The sequence below is a fragment of the Trachypithecus francoisi genome, unplaced genomic scaffold, assembly GCF_009764315.1.
Source record: "Trachypithecus francoisi isolate TF-2019V2 unplaced genomic scaffold, Tfra_2.0 Lachesis_group8, whole genome shotgun sequence".
In the NCBI taxonomy this organism is placed as follows: domain Eukaryota; kingdom Metazoa; phylum Chordata; class Mammalia; order Primates; family Cercopithecidae; genus Trachypithecus; species Trachypithecus francoisi.
The window spans coordinates 85229178-85254905 of record NW_022681473.1 but is presented as its reverse complement, the minus strand read 5'-3'; the positions used below and the strand labels follow the sequence as shown (position 1 = coordinate 85254905).

The window sequence follows — 25728 nt, the reverse complement described above, 5'->3', positions numbered from 1 at the left end:
CCAGTGAAACCGTTCTTTTAAATCATCTCCACATAGATTTCATTCTACGAACTGCAGGCCTTCACAAATCCTGGTACGCTAGAGACCTTTAAAAAAGGAGAAGCCGAGAATACTGATTAGGTTCTAAAAATCGAAAACAGGTGATGTCATAATGCATAGTCCTGTGGCCACGGCCATGGCCGGGCAGGGAGCTGGGCTCCAGTGATCACTGCACAGCGCTCCGTGCCAGTAGGCGATGCAAGTTATCTCTGGGGCCCGGAGGACACGAGTGAGGACCGGGCACCAATCAGGTTCTCGCTCTGCGCCTGCCTTTGTTCTCACTCGGGAGCAGGTTGCGGGCGTCTAGCATCGGGAACCCGCATTCGACTCGGACGCGCATTGCTGGCCCCTTCGGGAGACCTGGCTCCCCTACCCGTCTGTCCCCCTACACTCGGTCAGCCTGCGCTTTCCCCAATCAAGTCTGCCTTCTCTCCGCAGAACGTGGACGCTAAAACCCTGACTCAACATTCTAAGCTTTGGAAGAGGCAGGTTTGTCCCAATAGTTTTAAACGGCAATTTGTTCTCTGAACCTTCCTCTCTGAGCAGGGCTCTGTGCTCTGCGTATATCTGAACAGCTGCCTCAGGAAGGTCTTTTGGGTGAGAAAACAAGTCCCTTTGGCCTTTTCGTGCTGGACAAGTAAAGGAACTTACATCTCTAAGATAACCGCGAGAAGGTGCTTCAGAAACAGGAGGAAACCGCTAAACCAGAGGTTTTGTGTCTCTCCCCTCAAACTCGATTACTTGCATAAATATATATACAACTCAGACATTTATCCCCTATCCACTTCTCAAGCCTCAAGTAACTGAAGTCTTTGCAAAACACGGTTCACAATAAATGATGCATAAAGTTCTTTGAGATCCCTGGATACAAAGTCCTTCATAACTGCAGTCTTCTTTACAGCTAAAGTTAGATTTTGGTGGAGAGAAAGCCTAACCGCTGCCCTGAAGGAAGGAACATTTAATCCTCTCACTCCCCTCCCCCTTCCTCGAGAGATCAGGAAATATTTAGCTCAATCTTAGACTCTCTAGCGAGCTCTAGCTCCCAACTATTTATCTCATTCCGCTCACCACTTTTGCAGGGACCTAGAGAGGGGGCGTGGCTTATCTTGGGGGTGGGGCTTGGATGGCAGTGTATTTGCATACGACACACCCTCGTCCTCTTATTGGCAGAGGAGAGCAAACTGTTCCCTGCTACCCTACTACTCAGCTAACCGCCATCTCCCTTCAGTTCCGAGCCTCGGAGACAAACTTAACTTGCCCGGAGATTCAAGGCTTCCTCGGCCCCTGCGATTGGCCGGCGCGACTCCCAACCGGGCTCTCGTTGCTCATTGGCTGCGGGCTAGCGCCCGGGGGGCGTAGCCGGAGCGGTCCGATTGGCGGGAGGGGCGGTACCGGAGCGTCGAAGTGGGGAAGGTGGTGGGGCGGCGGAGGCGGGGCCGCACTGAGGCGCTGAGGCGGCGGCGGTGGCGGTGGCAGCGGTGGCGGCTGCTCGTCCTAGCCTGGCGGGGGCGGGGGTCTGGAGGATGGGGGCGGGTGGAACAACGGGCCGGTGAGGAGCAGCCGCCGCCGTCTCCGCCGTCGCTGGGGCAGCTGCCGCGGTGGTCGCCTCTGGCAGTGCCGCTCGCTTTCGGGCAGTCGCCTCTCCTCCCGACATCCCGCCTTGAGGAGGCTGAGGCGGAATCGCGGCTGGCGGCGGGGGGACGGACCGGCCCCGCAGTGGCCGCAGTGACAGCCCGGACCCGGCCCTCCGCCCGCTTGCGCCTCGGCGCCCGCAGCCACGATGAACCGGGGCGGCAGCAGCCCGTCGGCCGCCGCCAACTACCTGCTCTGTACCAACTGCCGGAAAGTGCTGCGGAAGGTACGGGTTCGGCCCGGGGTCCTGCCGGCGAGGGTCGCTTCTTGCCGACCGGGGCTTGGGTGGCTCGTCCCCGGGCGCGCATTGGGGGAGGCTCAGAGGGATTCCCGGGCACCGTCCCTCCGCAGGGACTGAAAAAGGGGGCGTGGGTTGAGGGCGGGAGGGTTTGGACTGCTGCGGCTTTTTATTTCCGCCGGGACAGACGCAAGTCCGGAGGGGTTGGGATATTTTTTCTTCCCTTGTTCTTTTTCCTTGGTGCCTTTGCTCTCCTTTACGGCTCATTTCCCTACCTTGCTACCCCGGGTCAGCTCCTTGGGCGGAGGACGGTAGGGATCGATTCGATCCTCCTTCCTGTGCAGCTTAGCTGTTGATGGAGATCGGTGTGAAATCAGAGCAGCTGGGTCGGATCCCGAGGAACCTGGCTAGCCCCTCTTTGCTGTAGCTAACTCTTGCGAGTGTTGTTTTTGTTTATTCGGTTGCTTCTGCCTTGCGCGCCTTGCCCAACACCCCTCTTCAAATTGTTTGGATGGTCGTCCTGTGTCTGTAGTCTCGAAAAGGAACCAGTAAAGCATCTTGAACTTTATGCCCATGGGAAATGCAATTCGACCTGGCCAGTTCCTGAGGCTGGGGTTGGGGGAGGAGGAGACTGAGGTGGATGTGGGTTATTCCTCCTTAACACCCTCCTCCCCCCGTGTTGATCCAGAAAAATCAGGCGCACCATCAGTTTATTGCTGCTTCCTAGAGTGACTGACAGAAAGTTTACTCCAGTATTGTTTAGCTTACTTGGCTTAATCGCCCCGTGGGGAAGGACGAGAGGGATGGGGAAAGGAATGAAAAAAAGGTCTCTAGAGTTTTTGATCAGATTTTAACAGCTGCCCCAAAGTAATATTGTAATCAGTTTATTCGTATTCAAACTCTATTTTTACATTTTATTAGTGGAAACGTTAGGTGAGATGCTTCTGTTTGTTCACTACAAATGAATTAAAATTGCTGAGCTGTGCAAATGCATCGGGACTGAAAGCGGAGATGAATATTGTACCGTTTTTAGTCAATATCTCTAAATACAGTTCACTTTGGGATTGTTCTTTCTACATTTTTTTTTTAAGGAAGAAAGAAAAAAGCACGTAAGTAAGCAAGCTCAAATATTTGCGCTCTTTGTCCAAAAACTGTTTTTCTTCCTCTGTGGGTCAGGCCAAGTGCCAATCAAAGTTGTTTTTCAAGCCTCTTTTCCCTGCAGTAGGGCTGCTGCTTTTTTTTTTTTTCTTCCTATTTTATTTGAGAGCGTGAGAGCAAAGGGATTGCAGATTTGAGGTTAATTGAACAGTTAAATATGCCTTAAATTGTGTTTATTGGATATGTTTCTCTTGAAACAGATTTTTATTAAATGTGCATGTTGAGTATGTGCAGTTATTTTTTTCCATAAACTCTAGGATCAAATTACAGTTGATACTTGCTCAGCTCATTGTAGGGTAGCTTGTGAGAAATGTAATGGATCAGAAGTGCAGATCAGCCTAGCTGAATGTTAACTCTTTCACTGCAGGGCCAGATGTCATCTGAACTTAGCTTTCAAAAAAATGTATTTCTTAATTTTTAAATTTATGTTATGTCTTTGACATGAAAAAATGTGTAGTTTAAGACACATTTGATTAAAGTGCAGCCTGGTTAAAATGACAGCAAGTTATGTTTTTTAATTAAGGAAAAAGAGCACTGTATTGACTTTGATAAAAAAAAGTTTTAATGGCTCTGGCAATTTGTTAGGCTAATAAAATGTTTGGAGGTAATATTAGACTTCAAAATGTATTTCATTTTTCTTTTGAGAGAGCTATGGCTATGGATCCATGACACTTTGCTAGCATTTAAGATATTACATCTTTCCTTTAGCTTTTAAGAAACTATTTCTGTTTACCTAGAAAGAACATCCTCATTTCTAGTCATTATTAAAAGAAACGTGGAAAAGGAGTATTCACATTTTCATATTTTATAATTGCTGTGCACATCTCTGCCAGTATTCCAGTTTTTAGTAACTCCAAGGTATTTAATATTGATTCATGCAGTGGCATGAAATAACTTAATGGAAATAAGATTCTTTGAGCCAGTTATAACATGACTTGGCAACATTTGCAGCTTTTTAAGAGTGCCACTTTGAAGTGCTCTTAAGAGAATCAGTATGTAGCATTTTAAATGTTTCATCATTCTTAAAATAACAGTGAAAAATTTATTTCTAATAAAGACATGTTTTTCTTGTTGATATAACTCTAAGTTAAAAGTCATCTGTAACTCTCAAAATGTGATTCTTTGAATTTATCTTGTTTTCCATTTAATAAAGTGTTCAGTAATATAGCCAAGTGAGTCATAGCGTTTTGAATGTTTCTTCAGTCTAATTCATAATGGAAGAATGAAACTCATGCTCATCCAGTGTGAATTACTTTTGATTTTATATTTCTATAGAATGATGGAAGAAGGGTCACCTTTATATGGGGCAGAAAGTGTTATTCTCTCAGTAAGTGGCTTAATTTGTTGCAGTGTGTTGAATTTTAGGGGAACTTCACAAGGAATGGAATTCACCTTCAAATGAAATAATTTAGTTTAACCCAGTGCCTGAATGTTGAATTGTTTGTTGTATGAGAATTGCATTTATTCTTAGAAGTCCATTTACAGTTTTGATTTAGTATCCTCCAAAATAAAGAGACTTATTAAAATATTGAATGCACCTAATTTGGTAACCTTAGGTCAGTAAAAAGAATGGAGAGGTAAACCATATCCATAAATAAATGAACCATCAAAACTATCCTGAAATCCCTAACTCTTAAGTCTAACTTGCTCTATTGTCAGTGATGTAGTTCAGTAAAGTTTTTAATAAAAGAGGAAATGCTTCTATTTATTTTATAAAGTTAACGAGTTTTTAAGTTGAATCTTTTACTTGAAGAAATTCAAGTGATAACTAGAAGAACATAATCTTTTAATTTGAAAAGTGATGTCAAACTGCATTGAGGAAGGTAGGTAATTATCAGTCCACTCATCTTCCAGTAAATAAAAAAGTGGCATATTACAATGTACTTTGGGTATTGAGCAGTTAGTGCTACTTGAATGAATAATTTTGTGCTCTAAGTTTAGATGATCTAACATTTAAACTTTTTTAACGTAAAGATAGTTATAGTGATGTATCTTTGTATTGTTATTGCACTTTTCACTTTGTTATATGATCATATATTTTGACAGCTTTTTGATGGTTTTATAAACAAAGATACTCTCAAAATGAAAAATACTAGATTGAAGGCTGGGCATGGTGGCTCATGCCTGTAATCCCAGCACTTTGGGAGGCCGAGGTGTGCAGATCACGAGGTCAAGAGATCGAGACCATCCTGGCCAACAAGGTGAAACCCGTCTCTACTAAAAATACAAAAATTAGCTGGTCATTGTAGCATGTGCCTGTAGTCCCAGTTACTCAGGAGGCTAAGGCAGGAGAATCCCTTGAACCTGGGAGGCGGAGCTTGCGGTGAGCCAAGGTCGCACCACTGCACTCCAGCTTGAGCAACAAGAGCAAAACTCTTTCTCAAAAAAAAAGAAAAATAGTAGATTGAACTATATGGACCTCATTTTTATAGTCAAAATTGTTAAGTAATAGCAACTTTATATGGTTTAGCCAATAAAAGGTATTTGCTTTATCTGTGGACGACTAGTTACGTTATGCCTTGGTTAATCAGTTTTCTTGTGTTACATATTTTTGATTGTCAAAGGCAGTTTTTAACTTGATTATTTTAAATATCCTAAGCAGAGATCAAGTAGTAAATTCGTGATGGCAAACCTTTATGCAATGGTTTTTAAACTGTTTCGTATGGACCCTTAAGATTCTTTGGGGTTTTAAAATGCTTGAGTTGCATTAAATTTTTAAGTATGTTTTAACATTTTAAAATTGTAATTTAAAAATATGGGTACCCCCAAATATGTACACATAATTTTAATACACTGGAGTCTACCACCATTATCTTTCATTACAAAATTATTCTTGTGCAGGTCTTGAATTTTTTTTGTTACTGTGTCATGTATGAGAAAGATTGTCATTGATTGTGAAGGCACTGGCTTATTCAAAAGAATTCCTTGCATATTTACTTAAGTTAAATGTTTACTTGTGAGAACACAAATTTATTGTTATCAGTAGTTGTTACTTTATTACTAAAATACTTGAAAGTTGGTTGGTATATTTATATGCTTTATAGTTCAGGTTCAATAGAAGATTTAATTTGTAAAAAGTGTTCTGCTGCTCCCCAACTCCCCACCACTAAATAAATACAAAACATAACTAATAATGTAGTGATACTGGAAGCCACAGATGTGGTTGCAGTTAGGTCTTTGACAGATCTTTTGATTTCGAAGCAGAGTTTTCTCTGTAAAATGTTGATAATTTTTACTTGCCTTACAGGTTGCCGTATAGTTGGAGAGAGATGTGTGTTAATGAAGTTAGTAAACCATGTAAGAAAGAAAAGGACAAGTCTATGTATTTTTCCATTTTCCCAGACTCTCTTACTTAGTTCTTTCTGTGTTGTGGGAATATATTTCAGTACATACTGAGTAATTTGGTTAATACTCACTTTTCTGTCCTGTTTAATTATTGCCTGTAAATGAGAGGTAAAGATTATGCTTTTAGTCAGAATGACTTTTTTTTTACTTATTTTTGATTTCCGTATTTCTATCTGTATTTCCCACCCGTGCACTTAAATAGTAATTCAAGGCATTGACTTTTGATTCTCAATTAAATTGCCTCCTTGACACTTCCAGTAGATAAGGGGAATTGGTATTTAGTTTGTAAAGACTAAGAGTTAAGGAAAATTGTGCTTAATGAAAGTGGGGGTAAATCTAGGGTAAAGCAAAAATTTTTAATTATTTTAGTTTAGGAGAAGAGATGGAAGTAAAAGTCTCTTAACCTTTCTCCCCATCTCTTCAGCCTTTTTATTTTCTTCCTTTGAAAGAATTGGATTATAATAACTTAAGTTTGTATTGACCTTCACAGTGTTTAGGGTGCTTTCACATTATCTCAGTTGATTCTCACAAACTGAGAAGATTTAAGTGGCCTGATCTCAGTCATACAACCAATAACAAAGAAATCCATTTAATTCTTAATACTGCCTTTGTAATAAGCTGTTTCAATTTGTTCTCTGCAATATTGAGGCTGCTAGGGAATATCCCTACTCCCAGCTTCAGCATCTGTGGAATGCCCAAAGGCACCTAAGATTCTCCAGGTAATATTGGTTGGAAACATGAAAGTTAGCCACACTTTAAATACTATTGAAGATTAACTGAAGGAGTGGGAGAAGAGTAAGCTGGCTGCTTTTATCTCTCTAATAGTTGTTTGACTAATTCTTTAATAAGATAAAGCAGCAGTTCTCAAAGTATGGTCCTTGGATCCCTGTGGGTCCAAAACCCTTTCAGAAGGCCTGAGAGGTCAAAACTGTGTTCATAATTATACAAAGACTTTATTTGCCTTCTTGACTGAGAGCAAAAGCAGTGGGGGTAAAACTATGCTAGCCCCTTAGTATCAATCAGGTTAGTGGCACCAAACAGTTATCACTATATTCTTTACCACAGCACATTCAACAATGGGGAGAAAATTTCAATATCACTGAATGTCCTTGAAGAAGCAGTAAACATTTAAATTTTGTTGAATCTTGACCTTTTTGTGTCCATCTTTTTAATACCCCATATGACAAAATGGAAAGTATAAAGTGCATCCACTGCATAGCAAACTGGCTGGCTCCAGGAGAAAACTTGTGCAGTTGTTTTAGTTGCAAGCTGAACTAGCCACTTTTTTCATGTAACCCCATTTTTACTGGAAATAACACCTGTCAGACAAACTTTGGTTACTCAGACCTGGGTGTTTGGTAAACATTATCTTATAAATGAATAATATGACCCTGAAAATTCAAGGAAACTAATTGACAGTATTTGCTGCCAGTGATAAAATTCAAGCTTTCAGGGAAAAAATATAATTTTTAAAAATATGTATCTGTCACCAGTAGCCTTAAAGCTTCCCGATTCTTAAAGGCTGTCCCCTTGAGATCAAGTATGATATTAGTGGATGTAATTTTTTGATAATGTATAATAAAATTTGTCAGTATTTGAAAGATTTACATAACTCATTGAGCCAATATTTTTCAAATGACCAACAGAGAAAGACATTATTAATTGGGGTCTTTCTTTCCTTTTCTGCCAAGAGCAGCCAGTTAGAGCGTAATGGACAAGGTAATCTTTGTAGCTGACCATTCTTTTTATCACTGACAATGATTATTGTGAGTTGTTTTCCTCTAGTTTTTCAGGATCACTTTGCTTACTTTTGAGGAAATGTTTATCAAAATCATATATGGATAAAATCCATTCAAACTGTGAAATGTACAAGTGGATTTTAATATGATATAAACATTTGAGGTCATGGATATGATTTCAGATACCACATTGTAATTAGCCTTAAAGAAGCTATACTTGTTGAGTTTTAGTGTGGTATCAAAGAAAAATATTCACACTTATCTTCTTTTTCCAACTATATAGCTATGTCAGGTTCGATTTTTCTCACATAGTTCCATCAAAACACATCACAGCAGATTGAATGGGGAAAATTTAGCTGTCTTGTATGAAATAGACATTAAAGAGATTTGCAAAATGTAAATGTCACTCTTCTCACTTTTTATGTTTTGGAAAATACAATTATTCCTAAAAATAACGTGATTTATATTCACATGTAATAGATTTTATTATTATTTTAAATGAATTAAACATTTCAAAGTTTTCTCGGGTTTAATTTCTAATACAATAAATGTTGGCAGTTATAACCCACACATAAACAAAGGCTCTTTGGGGTCCTCAATAATTTTTAAGAGTGTGAAGGGGTTCCAGGACCAAGACATGTATGAACTACTAAGCCAGAGTTACTACTGATGCCAGTATATGGTATATATAAGTGTAGTTCTATGGGGAAAATAAAAAGCTTAATACCACTGACAGAAAATGTTGATAAAGCCAACTCAGTTACCTCTGTTTGGTGTGTGTATGACTTGCAGATGCTGTCCACCACCCTTTCAGTGACGTCCTAGAAGCTTCTCTACTACCACAGTAACTGGCTAACTGGAAATGATCTTTCCCTAATTTCCATGAGCACCTTTTTATCTGATAGAAACCAGGGAGGGAAAAAAACAAAGTTCTTTCACTTGGAAGGAATATTCTCCTTTAGTACTGTGCAACAGCTGAAGAAAGGTCAAATCCAAAAATTATGTCCATTATACCTAATTGATTGGTTCTTGGCTGCAAGGGAAAGAAAGACCCTGAGTAGCAAGGTTAGCCTGTTTGGCTTGAAAGCTGAGAAGTGTGGGAGAAGCAGCAGCCGGAGGAACAAGAAAAAATCTGAGAGAAGAGACAGAACTGTTAATGCAGGGTACTGATAACAAGCATTGTTAAGATTAAGACAAAGGAAAACAAAACCACTGCTGTAAACAGGAGATGGGATAGCTCTCAATGTGGGAGTTCCTAAATAAATCCACAAAGGTACAGTGGACTTTCTATGTGTGTGTGGTGGGTTTGCCGGGGTGGGGTGGAAGGGGTGTGGTACACTATACACAAAAGCTATGACAGCCAGCAACTACCTGCATTCAGTGTAGTCTTGAAGGCATAAGCATAAGGGTCTATTTACTCTGTCTGACTAGATCTGGTGAGACCTATAAGTGACTAGCTGTATCTAAATTGTCCCTTAGACATCACTGTGATAGGAGTAGAGATGGCGGGCAGGAAGTGGAATTCACTATATAATACATTACCAAGCCAAAACGTTTAGTCATGTGTCCCCATAACAGTTTTCTTAAACCTATGTGATTTGAACTATTTAAAATATGTATCCTTTGTAATCTAAACCTGTAGTTACTATATAGAATTACTATTTGTCTTTCAAAAATCCGAAGAAAGACTGTTCTTCAAAAGTCTGATGACATTTCCAAAAAGCCTTTTCTAATCTTCCAAGTCTTCCTTCTCCTTCTATCCTCTGGACTGCCATGATATTCAGTTGCACTGCATTTATTGCACTTAGCATACTGAATTATAATTAACAGTTACATAAACATTTCTCCAACTAGGTTGCCTCTTATTTGGGATCTAGTTAAAGGAGAGTTTATTGTTAGCAAAATAGGATTTTGATTTAAAGACATTTGTTTAAAAAATATCAGTAGTGTATTTATATTAGATACAATACAATATAGCCAACTGTATGAAAACTTTTCTCATTTTCCAAAATATGTCTGTTCTTTTATGGCTTTATTTTGTTCTCTTTATAAGAAACACTTTCAGAAGTGCAATAGCAAAGATTATTTGAGAAAATAATCTTTGAGTGCATTGGTGCCTGGACTTCTTTGCTTCTTTGTTTTTGCTCTCAAGCATTTCATCATCCTTGTGGCCATGAAAATGTTTCAATTAAATATATCACTTTTGAAGGAAATTCTAATAGGGAGCAAGAATGTCCCACAAAGAGACAGGGTCAAGACACCAGCCTTAGCTGCTGGTCCTTCTCAGAAATGTAAAGTGGCCATTGCTTTTAAATGGACCCATGCTCCACTTCTTGGAATCTGTTAGTGTTTTATAAGGAATGGCTGTTTTTGACTAGTTAAGGGTATACCTTCAAAATTCCAAGATTCTAGGTGAGCCTAGGGTTCCAGTTTGACTTGAGAATTCTGACTTAGCCTTTCAGTCTTCCACTTCCACAAGACCTTTACTTTGAAAGTCTCCCAAACCAACTATGAACCCCTTGGCCAGCAGGCACTCCCTTGGTAAATGTGAAATAGAATTGTTCATAGGCCTAGACTACCCCATAACTAGCCTTTACTTTTTAGATCCATGCAGAAGTTAGTCATTGATTGGTCTGTAGGCCGGTATATTGGCTGCCCCTTGAGGGATGCATGAATATCATAAGATATTTTATTCCTATTTAGGCTGGTTGAAATATCTTGCATTATGCTGCCTAAAATTTCTAATAAGGTATGACAGGCATTTAACCTTATGTTTTACAAAGAATGTATTGAAAATATTATATGTGAATAAATAAGACCAAAAATTAAAATGGCTGATTTAGGGCCGTATTATTTCTTGCACCACCAGACACTTCTTAACAAGTATAAAATATGTATTTTAGTAAGACTTATTTTCTTTTTATTCCCTCCTAATTAACAGCTACTTGTAATGGAAAGATATGTTCTTCTTTCTAGATACATATTTTATTTTTACATCTTCCTATACTGAAAAGATGGAACTAGTCAGTAGAAGAAATGAAAATTGTCTTTTCAATTATCAATATATATGCTGAATATTTAGAAAGATCACGTTTACCTCATGGGTACTAAAACTGGGTTTTGTAGAAGATCATTGTAATTATCTGAGACTGTGATTCTTACTTCCTTTTTTTTTTTTCTTTTTCTGAGATGGAGTCTTGCTCTGTCACCCAGGCTGGAGTACAGTGGCGCCATCTCGACTCACTGAAACCTCCGCCTCCTGGGTTCAAGTGATTCTCCTGCCTCAGCCTCCCAAGTAGCTGGGATTATAGGCACCCACCACCATGCCCAGCTAATTTTTTGTATTTTTAGTAGAGACAGGGTTTCACCATGTTGGCCACGCTGGCTTCAAACTCCTGACCTCAAGTGATCTGCCTGCCTTGGCCTCCCAAAATGCTAGGATTAAAGGCACGAGCCACCCGGCCCAGCTGTGACTCTTACTCTCAAAACACATTTTATAATATCTATAATGACAATAGCTTCTACTGAATACTGCTTGCGTGCCATAGTCTGTGCTAAGCATTTAAGCTCTGCATATGTTATCACATTCAAGCATCACAACCTGCAATGAATTATTACTCACAGATTATGCATAAAGAAACTAGGGCTCACAGGGCATTCTTAACTTCTTAAAGGTTATAGTACCAGTAAGTGACAGACTTAGGATTTGCAACCAGGTTGAACTCCAAAGCCTGGCTCATTATGCAGGTATAAATACTGCCTTGTCTTATATTTCATGTTTTTCTTTGTGTAAAAGGTTGTTATAAAATGTAAAACTAATGAAACTTAATAGGACCTGATTATTCAAGAGTTTATAGGAGTGATTTCAAATTCATAAGTATTCTATCTTATTTTTACATTAGAAATGCAAAAAATTATAAGATTAAATCTATTGAGCAACACATTAAAGTTCTTATTGAACAGTTTTAACCTATATAGTTAGCTCTTTTATCTGTGTAAATCCTAATTATGTGACCATTCTTTCTTAACCTCAAGATTTTTTTTCCTAACTTACCGGCATACTTTGCCCTCCTCCTCCTGCCAGCCAGTCATTAATTAGTTCAATAACATTGAATCATTTAATACTGCTCTAGTGTCTGTGACAAAAGATATTATCTGGAAGCATTTTGAGTTTAAGTATGTGTCTCGCAAATTGGACCTCTAAGAAATATTCTCACTTTTTTGTAAGTTTTTTTCAGTAAAACAATTATTTATGAAGATAAATAATAACATGAATGCCGATTTCCACTACTCGTTTGGCTTTCATTATATGTTGAGACAAAAATTTTGTTTAAAGGAACCAAAGAAACCCTTGGACTATTATCATTCCCCTACCTACATCCCCTATAGTCTACAGAATCTACATCTCTAGAAGATTTTCCAGTCTTACAAAGGATTTGTGCTGGGGAGAGGGATTTATAGGGAGATGTGGTTCTGCTATTTATTTTAAGTTAGAACTCCAATTCTGAGAGTTTTCCATAGAAACACAGTAAGATATGTGGTTAAGTTCCAGAGTACTATTAATACTACAGGTATGTTCAGGCATTTGTTAATTAGCCTAGAAACCTAACCACTGGGTATAACATTGTTTCCAGAGGAACATATAGCCTCAAATTCAAGTAACTGCTTCACTGGAGACTGTCTTTCCTAACTTGTTTACTCAACATTAAAAAGGTAATGATTTTGGCAAAAAAGTATTTTTCAATATGTTTACTCCAAGAGTGTGCTTGTCAAATGTGCTGTGTCTAATAGGAAAACTGTGTTAATGAAGTTCTATCCAATATTTAGGTAGGAGTTGAAATGAAGAAAGAGATAAAGTTGGGTAATAAGCAGGGTGTTGGGACAACCGATGGCCAATATCAAGCTGGTTTGTCCTTGTTCACTTTGTTCACTTTGTACTGACTAAGGTTTGAGCCCAGCATGGTGAATTTTAAGTTGAGTAGCATATTTGTTATTATTTATTTTTGTCTTTAAGGTAACACAAATGAAAAAGAAATCAGATTTTACCTACCCAGAAAGTTCCTTTTTGATATAAAATTAGATATTTAATATGTATATCTCAATTTTTTGCTGTAAATTAGTAAAGTAAAACAAATCAGTCCAGCAAATGTGCTCCAGTAAAGAAAAAAAAACTTAAAACTAATAAAAATAAATGGCTTTTAAACGAAAGTAAGATATCTTAGCTCTAAATTCCATGTAATGTTCAAATTCGTTTATCAAAACTTTTGTATGTTACTTGAAATTAGTGAACTCTCAGTTGGGGTGTGGAATACCTATTTGTGTTGTAGTTTTATTGTTTTGATAGAGTATGACCTATATAATTAATCTCATGAGATTAATTTTTATATTGTATAGCTGTTAAAAATAACTAAAGCTCTAGTTTCTAATATTCTTTAGGCACGGTGCAATGTTGAACACTCAAAATTTGCATAAACTCGTAAGTATTCTTTTGATTATACAAGAAACCTGTTTAGTATTTGGTGCTCTTAAAAATGAGGGTAAATGTATGTTTAGGTAGATAGGAATATAGAAACAGTTTTCTTTTTTTGTAAAATTATACAGATTGCCATTTTATGCTTATCAGAATTCTATGTCAAATGCTATTACCTTTTACTGGCCTTCAGATTCTTAGGCCAGAAATGTTAAGGCTATTAACATTTATAAATCACTGAGTACTATATGAATATCTTTTATTTATTTAGGAAACATTAAGTGCTCTCATCTGTTAGGCACTGAACAAACTTAGAATGAGAACATCAGGGTTTTTACCTACATAGCGTGATGACTTGCAACACATGCCTGGGTCTCACAGAGGTCATCAGGGTTATGCCTCCCAGTTGACAAGATGGTCAAGAGCAGGATTTGGTAAACTTTCTGTAATGGGCTGGGTAATAATATTTTGGGCTTACAGGCCATACATATAAGCACAGTCGTTCTATAGTAAATAATTGTAAAACTTTGAACTAATCGTCTTATTGTCTTAAAATCCTAATTCCCTACCTACCTTCCCTAACCAACATTAGCACAATGGTGCTCAAGAAATGTGTCACGTAATAAATGAACCATATACTTAACTCCAGAGGGGACAAAGGTGGTACCTGATGCAGGAATACGTGAGTGTTGGTGTTGGGGAGTGTTGTGAGAGGCAGGTTATTCAGCAGAAACAAACCCTTCCTCTGATGAGCAGAAATGGTGGACGTCAGTAATTAAAAAATGGAAAATCAAGTCATTCAGAATACTTTTTTTGGGGATAAGCTTTTAAAATTGCACACTGAGCATTTAATCAATGTAGTTAATATGGCACCATTATCTAGGCTGCACATTTGTGAAAACATCAGTATATGATGCGTTCCATGGTTGTGATCTAACGATACCTAGATCAAACCATGACATAACTAGTTCAGTGTGCAAGATTCAAGCCCTATTCAGTCAGAATTCTTCCTTTGAAATGAGGATTGACAATTAAGCTTTTTTTTTTTTTAGACAGAGTCTCGCTCTTATTGCCCAGGCTGGAGTACAGCGACGCCATCTCAGCTCACTACAACCTCCGCCTCCCGGGTTCAAGCAATTCTCCTGCCTCAGCCTCCCAAGTAGCTGGGATTACAGATGTCTGCCACCATGCCCGGCTAATTTTTGTATTTTTGGTAGAGGTGGGGTTTCACCATGTTGGCCAGGCTGGTCTCGAACTCCTGACCTCAAATGATCCAACCACCTTGGGCTTCCAAAGTGCTGAGATTACTGGTGTGAGCCACAGTCGCCGACAGTTAAGCAGTTTATTAATGTATGCTTCAAATTAGATTTGGTAGGGAGTCTCCTGACTAACTCTTGTTATGGTTGTGTAGTTTTATGATTACATATGGGAGAATTAAATGCACAATATGCATACATTGATATGGGTGACCTTTCTTATCTTACTCTCTTTTATCTTGTAAAGCAATCACTAATCTAAATGCCTGTGGTTTTAAAAAACAAATTTGCATGATGTATAAGCATATAGTAGTGGAAAATATTTTACTTTTTTTTTTTGAGGCAGTCTTGCTCTGTTGTCCAGGCTGGAGTACAGTGGCGTGATCTCGGCTTACTGCAACCTCCGCCTCCAGGGTTCAAGCAGTTCTCCTGCCTCAGCCTCCTGAGTAGCTGGGAGTGCAGGCGCACGCCACCACACCCAGCTAGTTTTTGTATTTTTAGTAGAGGCAGGGTTTCACCATGTTGGTCAGGCTGGTCTCGAACTCCTGACCTCGTAATCTACCCGCCTCGGCTTCCTGAAGTGCTGGGATTACAGGTGTGAGCCACTGCACCCAACCAGTATTTTACTCTTAATTGATGTTAAACTTTTTTTTTTTAATCTTGCCTCCTTTACTAATTATTGCAAACATCTATGTGATTTTATCTTACTTCCTTTACTAATTATTAGATTTTTATTAGAGCTGTTGTGGAGAACATATTTGTCACAATGGAAAATGGAATGAATTGATAATAAGTACCTCAATGATAACTCCATTTATAGTTAGATGTACATATTTATAGAAACAATTTGATTTTTAAAAACAATTTGATTTTTAAAAACACTGGATAAGAAATTACCTAGGATGCTGCCATCAATGTGCTAAAGCATTTCATTTTTCATTTTAGAGTGCTACTAAAATTTGAACTCATTTTGACAGTGTATATTTAATAAATTTTGCACTTAATAAACCACTGTGTTATCATTCATAAAAAGTACTGTGATGTCACAAAAATGAAGTAACATGTCTTCTATCACTCCTAACCTGTCCATTGCCTTTTCAGTGATAGGTATACATTACATGACTGTAAAAGAGGAGTCTTTTGTTACTATAAAAGGTCATTTCTTTTTATTCTACCTTTATAGTCATCTTAACACATTTTATTGTTTATGGATCATTTGACAGAAGGTGTAGAGCACTTAGAAACTAAAATACAGTGTGCTGTCTATTGTATATCAATCAATTTAAGATAAAGGATTTCTAAAATGAAGACATAAGTCAGTGGAAAAGCTAGACTGGATTCACAGAAACTTGATACATACCTTTTCTAGAGCATATGTGCCACATAATTGGTTTACGGTTATTTCTAGGAAAAATTCACATTCAAATACTAAGTTCCTCTTCATTATTTTATAATAGATATTTGTTTATCAAGGCCAGTTGAATTCACAGGGGACACAGACCGTTTACTACATGTCAGGTGTTTATTTTCCTGAATGTCATTGTAATTCAGCATTTCACCAAACTAGATAACAATTTTTAGGACTTAACTTCGTCTTCATTGAATTAATATCCTTCCCAAATTGCTATGATTGACTGTTCTTACTTCCCCTCCCCCAGACTGAAGCTATTGTTTTATTTAAAATGTTTCATTTGGAGAAAGATTGAAGTATTAACCAGCAAGGAATAACAATTCCACAGGCGAATCAGTTTGTTTAATGTCTAGGATGATGGTTCTGCAGTGTGGTTCTAGAACCAGCAGTATCAGTATCAACTGGGAGTTTGTCAGATTACTTCCCCACCACCCCACCCCAGACCTGCTGAATCTTCTGAAATTCTGGAGATGGGACCCAACCATCTGTAGTGTAACAAGCCTTCCAGGTGACTCTAATACTCTTAAGAATTTAGTACCACCAGTCTAGTATTATTAACCAAATGCATCCACAAATGAAAATTGTTTACATCCACTTTAGTTTCAACATGCATTATCAGTTGTTTGAGATAGATGATATTGGCAGTACCAGTGCTAGAATCAGGAAGATTCCTTTTGCCTGCTTTACAAAATACAGATTTGAGACCTTCAGATATAATATGCTCTCACTGTAAGAAAAATATGTCGTATTTTATTGTTGCTACATTCTGAACTTTAGCTTGGGGAAAAAGGAATTGGGTTTTGAAAGCTTGTTTACGACTGGAATCAAGTGAAAATATCTCTTGGACGTGCTTGCTTACATAAAAATAAGCATTTTGGCACTAACGCTGGTAGACTCTGGTAGGTCTTTCCGTTTAGATTATTTTTATTTCAAGGAAGATTGATATTGTAAGCTTTCATAAAGAAAAGAACTTTTTTTAATCAAAGAAGAAATGATAACATTTGTCCTGATGACAGATTTGGGATTGGCATTTTTTTTTTAATTCTTTTGAATCTCTTGGACAATATTAAATACATATATATATATATAAATTATGGATGTTCTGTTTCACCTATAGTAGCTTACTCTTCAATTAAAAATGGAGTGTCAGAAAGTCTCCATTTGGAGACAGGAGGCCTACAAATTAAAACAAAAGAAACCCATGGCATGTGTATTATACATGGACCATAGATAAATAGAAGGTTGCTCTTTGAAAAGCAAAGATTGTTTCAGTTAGTTGAAGTTCTATCTAGGACAGTAACTATAAGTAATTTTATTTTGTTCTTTGGTTGCATCTAATTTTGAGGTAATGGGTCTTTTCCTCATATTAACTCTAAGTTAGTACTAAAATTTAACCTGTATTGATGTTACTTATGTGAATAGTGGGCTGTATTAAATTATCCCACTTTAATTCCAAAGTTCCTTATGCATGGGCTGCCCCAGAAGCATATGTAATTACTTAATTCTAAACCATGGTAGGTGACGCTTTTCTATTGAACATTTTTCTATCTCCTTCTGTGAGGAAAGGGCTAATATAGTACCTTAAATAGAACTGTCTCCATGGCAATGGACAGTCAGCTTTTGACTTTGAGTCTCATGAAAAAGAAAAATGTGAAAAGCATTTTCATGGTCTAAAATAGCAGTATGGCAAAAGTAAGGTATGAGAATATTTCCTGTCAGTTATTGCATGACTGATTAAGGCAGCAGAACTTTATCTTTTTTTCTTTTTTTACATAGGACTTTTTATTTGAGTATTTTGAAATGTTACAGAATTCCTTCTCTGAATTAATGAATGATAATTATTATCTTCAGATTGATAGAGAACTTGAGAAGCTTAGATATAGGATTGGGTCCATGCCTGAGGAAAAAAGAGTTGCCTAGCTCTGGTTGTAATTTTACTCTCATAAAGAATAAAAATACTGACTAAATTATGGGTCATTCATAAGTACATTTAAACAGAACTATCTCTGGAACACTGGAAGCAATAACAAGATTAAAAATAAAAGCTTAACAAATTATGCCAGTTTTTTTCCAGCCAACTCCTACGATTTGGGGTCTACAGATCACTTATCCTATTTAAAAGACTCCACTGGCAGCCTGCTTCCCGTGTTCACTCTTGCATCCACACTTACTTAAAAGCAGAGCCCTTTGATTCTAGCTGCTTGTTCACCTAGCTTTCAGTAAAGGTCAGTGACAGTGCTGTATATTAGAAGCTAGAGAATAAGACCACATTGTCATCGGTAATCTTTGTCTTTTTCCTTTCTATTGTTGTTTGCCCCTTGACTAAATCTTATCTCAATATAGGGCTCATTTTCAATTGAATCAGCTCTCATCTTTAACATATCATCGGTAAATGCTTAATACTCTAAGATTACTGTTAATGAGGGAATTGGTTAAATAAATTATGTGACATAAATACGGTGGAATACTGGGCAACTCATAGGATGTAGATCTATGTATAGAAGTGGACAGACATCCATAATATGTTATTGATTGGAAAAGACCAAGTTTTTTTTGTTTTTGTTTTTTAGGAATATGAAGATTTTTGTTTTCATTTAAAAAAAATAAATACAGAAAGAAGGAATCCAAAATTAACAGTATTAATTTCTGGGTGGTGGGGTTACAGGAGATTATTTTTACGATCTACTTCTCTTCATTGTCCTTTGTTTTTAACAATAAACATATATTTTATAAAAATTTAAAAAGCTATTACCTTTTTGATATAATAGAGAAGAACAGATAATTTAAGTGATGGATAGTACAGACAGTAGATTCAAATGAGATGGCAAATTAAAGATGCATTGAGATAAAGACAAATGTTCACAGGTTTAATAGATATCTAAAGCAGGTATGGGTAAATCACCAAGGGAATAATAATGTGTGTGTAGGAGGCTAATGAGGACTCAGATGCATAGACATAGATAAATACAATCTGGAAATGAATGAAGGTACTGTGCCTATCTATAGCATATTTCTTTATGTTGTCATATCAGTCATTCTCTTTAGGAATCTGATGTGCTTATTAATATTTCATCAGAATATTAGTTCTTTTCCTTAACTATGAATTCAAGCGATAGCTGCAGTTGTATTGCTATACTTTTATACCATATGGTAGATAATAAAACTGCATAAATTTCAGGAACTTAAATATATAATCTGAGCACTGTGTTAATCTAGAGATATTTTCTATTAGGAATTGAAATAGAAAAAGATGGCTACTTTATAAAATAATGTAATTTTAGAATTATTTAATTAATATGTATACTAGGATTTTTGAAGACTAAAAAAAGGTATATGGAGTCTGTCCTAGGTTTTAGAGAGCTTACTGTGTGGTTAGAGAGAAAGATGTTTTATAAATAACTACAAAGATGGCTAAAAATGAAAAACTATACCTTTTGACTTTTTGTAGAGGTTAATAGATTATTATGTATCTTCACTTGTGAAAGCATGGATTAAGTTTCAATTAATTTAATACATTACTGTATGGAAAAGAAGGGTAGTTAAATATTAAATACTGGTTCTTACGTTTAAGGCAAAGGTATGTGGTTTCAATGGACTATTTTTAATGATTTTTAAAAATATATATTTTAATTCTCAAAAATGCATAATGTGTTATAGCATTATAGAGTATCTATAACCAGTTATTTTATAAATGGGTGTTTTTTACTTAAGTGGCTTTACTTTCCAATTTTATTTTCCATTTCTAATAGGATGGGTCATTTGTTAAACAAAATATAGAATTAAGGGCCTCCTTTGCGCCAATTGATAGTTTTCTAAACCCAGCCTATTCTGTACATCTTTTCTTTAGCTTGTAAGACAATTTCTAAACATTTTGTCTAGTGTTGTACTTAGGAACTTAGTATTGCATAATTCTAATAATAACTTAATAATTCTAATAATACTTTTTTTTTTGAGACGGAGTTTTGCTCTGTCCCCCAGGCTGGAGTGCAGTGGCATGATCTCGGCTCACTGCAACCTCTGCATCCCAGGTTCAAGTGATTCTCCTGCCTCAGCCTCCTGAGTAGCTGGGACTACAGGCACGCACCACCATGCCCAGCTAATTTTTGTATTTTCTTTCTAGTGTAGATGGGGTTTCACAATATTGGCCAGGCTGGTCTCAAACTCCTGACCTTGTGACCCACCCGCCTTGGCCTCCCAAAGTGCTGGGATTACAGACACGAGCCTTTTATAGTTGTATAGATAATGTCACACTCTTAAGAGCTTTACAGATATTTATTCATATAATATTCTCACTGCCTGTTTTAATAGCCTTCTATTCACCCACTGCTGTGGGAGGGACTGCCACTCTTGGGTCATGGGGGTGGCTGAACATATAATACCTAACACTGTACAGATGAGATCAACAGTTTGATTTATTAGTCACATATACACACAGCCCAGGGGGAAAGAACACTGCACACCATGCAGTGCACTTGGAAGTAGTATTCTGGAACAGAATGAGCATCCAGGGGCAGTGAGACAGGCTTTGTAGAATAAAGAGGGTGAGATGCCCCACGTTTCTACATGAAGCTATGATTGGCTTGTTTACATAATGGCACGAACTGGCAGTGAACTGAAACCTGCCACCCAGGAATAAGTGGGAATTACACCTGGTTCATTTGAGAAGGTGAGCTGTTTGGCCAGGGGACCTTATGCCCATGAGCAAGGTGGGGAGGGAAGGGGAACTTGCAATTATCTTTTAAGGTCCTCCCAATTTTACCAGATTCAAGGGATCCTATAATATTGGACTTCAATTTTAGGCCTTATACCACACTTACCCTTATGAGGGAGGTATGTGCTATTATCCTCATTTCATAGATGAGGTTATTAGGTACACAAGGTAACTTGTTTAAAACTATTAACAACCATTCCCCTGACTGTTTTCTTCTGTGTTTGCTTTCCTTCAACCCAGATATTATAGAAATTCTTGATGTCCAGAAATAAAAGGAAAGCATATAGAAATGTGATGTTTTATCCCATTTCTAACTCAGAAATGAACTACCTTGACATTTTTATTAATTGCCGAAGTTTTTAATTCAAGTCCCCTGATGATTCTGTTTCCATTTATTAGTCCACAAACTCTGATATAGGTAAATACGTTTGCATTTCTTGATTGAGAGCTGATAGACATACTCTTTATAGAGAGAGGTAAGAGATTTGGTTTCCTCTTTAAGAGCCTTTAAAAGCAGAATGAATAGTAAGATAATTTGGATTTTGCTACTTTTGGAGGGAATAATCTACTGATCATCATTTCTAAAGATCAGTGTTTCTGCGAGTAATTTTAACTATCTGTGTTTCTTAAAAATGTATAAAAACCTTTTGGTCAATAGAAATTTTGCTGGTTTACTTGATTACAACTTTAGAATTTGCAAACTTGGTTTGTCATTATTGTTTTAGCACAACTTTTCTATGCACCAGGAAGTAATTAATGATTATCTGGGATATTTTTTATTCTTTTCCCCTATAATTGTGTCAGAGCATCTTATTTCTCTTGATAATACTGGGTATCTTTTTCTCTGAATTTGTTTTTCACATAATGCAAGTGTAATTGTAAACTAGCTGCTTTTGTTTTTTCCTTTTTTTTAGTCTGGCCAAACCTTTGATATAAAGAAGAATAATATTTATAGAGTATTATTTGTAATGAACTCTATGTCCTAATTAAAAGCAGATTTACCAAGTTTGGGTTTTTCACATTCCCTTTATCTTGCCTGTGAACTTTGTCAAATTAACTTTTAAAAAATACAAACTCTGTTTATTAAAGAGTCTTGAATCTAGTATATTGGGGTAACAAGTTTCTTTAGTCTTCCTGTTTTCATAAGAACTGTGATTTAGTTCTTATTAAGTGATTTAGTGGTAGAATGCAAAATGCTCTCAGTTCTGCTATAATACTTAATGCAAATTTGTTTCAATTGATGTATTAGGGAATGATTTGAGCATAACAATGAATTTTGTGTATTAGGATACATACTTCAAACATCTACCCTCTACCTTTAGTTCACCAATGTGTTATGAGCTCCATCCATTCATATCTGGTATTACATTGTTCTGTCTAATTTCAGATCATCCTTCTGCTGCTACTTTATAACTCACAGGCTATAGGCCTTGCAGTAACCACTTCCATAAGCAACTTTCTTTTTCAAGGTAGAGTGCCATATACATATATATTTTAATTATACTTTAAGTTCTGGGATACACGTGCAGAAGAATGTGCAGGTTTGTTACATAGGTATACATATGCCATGGTGGTTTGCTGCACCCATCAACCCGTCATCTACATTAGGTATTTCTCCTAATGCTATCCCTCCCCTAACCCCCTACTCCCCAACAGGCTCTGATGTGTGATGTTCCCCTCCCTGTGTCCTTGTGTTCTCATTGTTCAACTCCCACTTATGAGCGAGAATATGCGGTGTTTGATTTTCTGTTCCTGTGTTAGTTTGCTAAGAATGATGGTTTCCAGCTTCATCCATGTCCCTGCAAAGGGCATGAACTCATCCTTTTTTTTTTTTTTTTTTTTTTGGAGATGGAGTTTCTCTCTTGTTGTCCAGGTTGGCGTGCAATGGCGCGATCTTGGCTCACTGCAACCTTCGTCTCCTGGGATCAAGCTATTCTTCTGCCTCAGCCTCCAGAGTAGCTGAGACTACAGGTGCATACCACCACACCCGGCTGATTTTTGTATTTTTAGTAGAAACGGGGTTTTGCCATGTTAGCCAGGCTGGTCTCAAACTTCTAACCTCAGGAGATCCACCCGCCTCAGCCTCCCAAAGTGCTGTTATTACAGGCGTGAGCCACCACGCCTGGCCAAACTCATCCTTTTTTTATGGCTGCATAGTATTCCATGGTGTATATGTGCCACATTTTCTTTATCCAGTCTATCATTGATAGGCATTTGGGTTAGTTCCAAGCCTTTGCTATTGTGAATAGTGCTGCAGTAAACATACATGTGTATGTGTCTTTAGAGTAGAATAATTTATAATCCTTTGGGTATATACCCAGTAATGGGATTGCTGGGTCAAATGGTATTTCTGGTTCTAGGTCCTTGAGGAATTGCACACTGTCTTCCACAATAGTTGAACGAATTTACACTCCCACCAACAGTATAAAAGCATTCCTATTTTCTCCACATCCTTTCCAGCATCTGTTGTTTCCTGACTTTTTAATGATCGCCATTCTAACTGGCGTGAGGTGGTATCTCATTGTGTTTTTGATTTGCATTTCTCTAATGACCAGTGATGATGAGCTTTTTTTTCATATGTTTGTTGGCCACATAAATGTCTTCTTTCGAGAAGTGTCTGTTCATATCCCTTTCCACTTTTTGATGGGGTTGTTTTTTTCTTGTACACTTGTTTAAGTTCCTTGTAGATACTGGAAATTAGTCCTTTGTCAGATGGATAGATTGCAAAAATTTCTTCCCATTCTGTAGATTGCCTGTTCACTCTGATGATAGTTTCTTTTGCTGTGCAGAAGCTCTTTAATTAGATCCCATTTGTCTATTTTGGCTTTTGTTGCCATTGCTTTTGGTGTTTTAGTCATGAAGTCTTTGCCCATGCCTATGTCCTGAATGGTATTGCCTAGGTTTTCTTCTAGGGAATTTATGGTTTTAGATCTTACATTTAAGTCCTTAATCTACGTTGAGTTAATTTTTGTATAAGGTATAAGGAAGGGATCCAGTTTCAGTTTTCTGCATATGGCTAGCCAGTTTTCCCAACATCATTTATTAAATAGGGAATCCTTTCCTCATTGCTTGTGTTTGTCAGGTTTGTCATAGATCAGATGGTTGTCGATGTGTGATATTATTTCTGAGGCCTCTGTTCTGCTTCATTGGTCTATATATCTGTTTTGGAACCAGTGCTACGCTATTTTGGTTACTTGTAGTATAGTTTGAAGCCAGGTAGCATGATGCCTCCAGCTTTGCTCTTTTTGTTTAGGATTGTCTTGGCTATATGGGCTTTTTTTGGTTCCATATGAAATTTTTTTTTTTTTTTTTTTTTTTTTGAGACGGAGTCTTGCTCTGCCGCCCAGGCTGGAGTGCAGTGGCCGGATCTCTGCTCACTGCAAGCTCCGCCTCCCGGGTTCACGCCATTCTCCTGCCTCAGCCTCCCGAGTAGCTGGGACTACAGGCGCCCACCACCTCGCCCGGCTAGTTTTTTGTATTTTTTAGTAGAGACGGGGTTTCACTGTGTTAGCCAGGATGGTCTTGATCTCCTGACCTCGTGATCCGCCCGTCTCGGCCTCCCAAAGTGCTGGGATTACAGGCTTGAGCCACCGCGCCCGGCTCCATATGAAATTTAAAGTAGTTTTTTTCAATTCTGTGAAGAAAGTCAATAGTAGCCATTTAAGTGAGGAATTACTACCTACCAGCCAACCCATATGCTCTGATAGTTATAAGCACATTTGGCACACTGATGATCATGCAGCTCTTCTTTTAGAAGAAAAAAATGTATTTTTTGGCAATTACTTTCTTTGGGAAGGAACAGCTGTATTTGAAGTCCTGTCATGATTATATGAACTCTCTACAAAACAGTTAATGTAAAGTTAAACTTCACTAATATATACAGGCCCAGTAATACTTCATGCTGAAACTAAAATTATTTAATATATTTTTAAAATAAAAATATGTGAGGACAAGTCCATACGTTATTTTTTGAGGACTTTCAATTGTTATTCACACTACTAGATTATAAAGGTTACTAGTCATATAAAGATTGTTTAAAAGACTACTCTATCATTTACATAAAATACTTTAACATAATCCTTGATTCATTAAAAAAAAAAACTAAGGAAAGGAGAAAATCATTGAATACCATAAATCCTAACAATAAATAGATTATTATTATTTGTTTTCTTTAGATTATGGTATGCTTGTTCACTGGATCATTTATGAACAACATAAATTGACTGGGCATGATGGCTCACACCTATAATCCCAGCACTTTGGGAGCCCAAGGCAGATGGATCACGAGGTCAGGAGTTCGAGACCAGCCTGGCCAAGATGGTGAAACCCCGTCTCTAGTAGAAATACAAAAAAATGCCTCTGTAGCCCCACCTACTCAGGAGGCTGAGGCAGAAGAAACGCTTGAACCCGGGAGGCGGAGGTTACAATGAGCTGAGATCATGCCACTGTACTCCAGCCTGGGCAACAGAGCAAGATTATGTCTAAAAAAACAGTAGTAATGTTTAGGTGATATGAATGACCCTATTTATTTTGAGTTAACTGAAAAACTATTGATTTAGTACACTAACATTGAAACCTTAAGTACAGGCTAAGGATAACAAATCCTGTTATCCTCAGTTAAGTTACTTAAAAAAGAATGATAAAGAACAGAAAAGGGCCTGAATAGCATCTGTATGCAAACTAATCTGGAAAATGGGAGGAGATATCAGGAGAATGACAAATTAAAGGA

The 25728-nt window shown here is 37.5% G+C and overlaps 1 protein-coding gene across 1 annotated transcript in view; it reads left to right on the top strand.

Moving 5' to 3' along the window:
• Positions 1 to 1482: 1482 nt before the first annotated feature.
• Positions 1483 to 25728, top strand: part of SESN3 (sestrin 3) — a 65617-nt gene continuing 41371 nt past the window's right edge. The window contains exon 1 of the mRNA XM_033206778.1: positions 1483 to 1897. Coding sequence (XP_033062669.1) covers positions 1820 to 1897 — 78 coding nt within the window. The 5' untranslated portion in view covers positions 1483 to 1819. The remainder of the gene's footprint in view (positions 1898 to 25728) is intronic.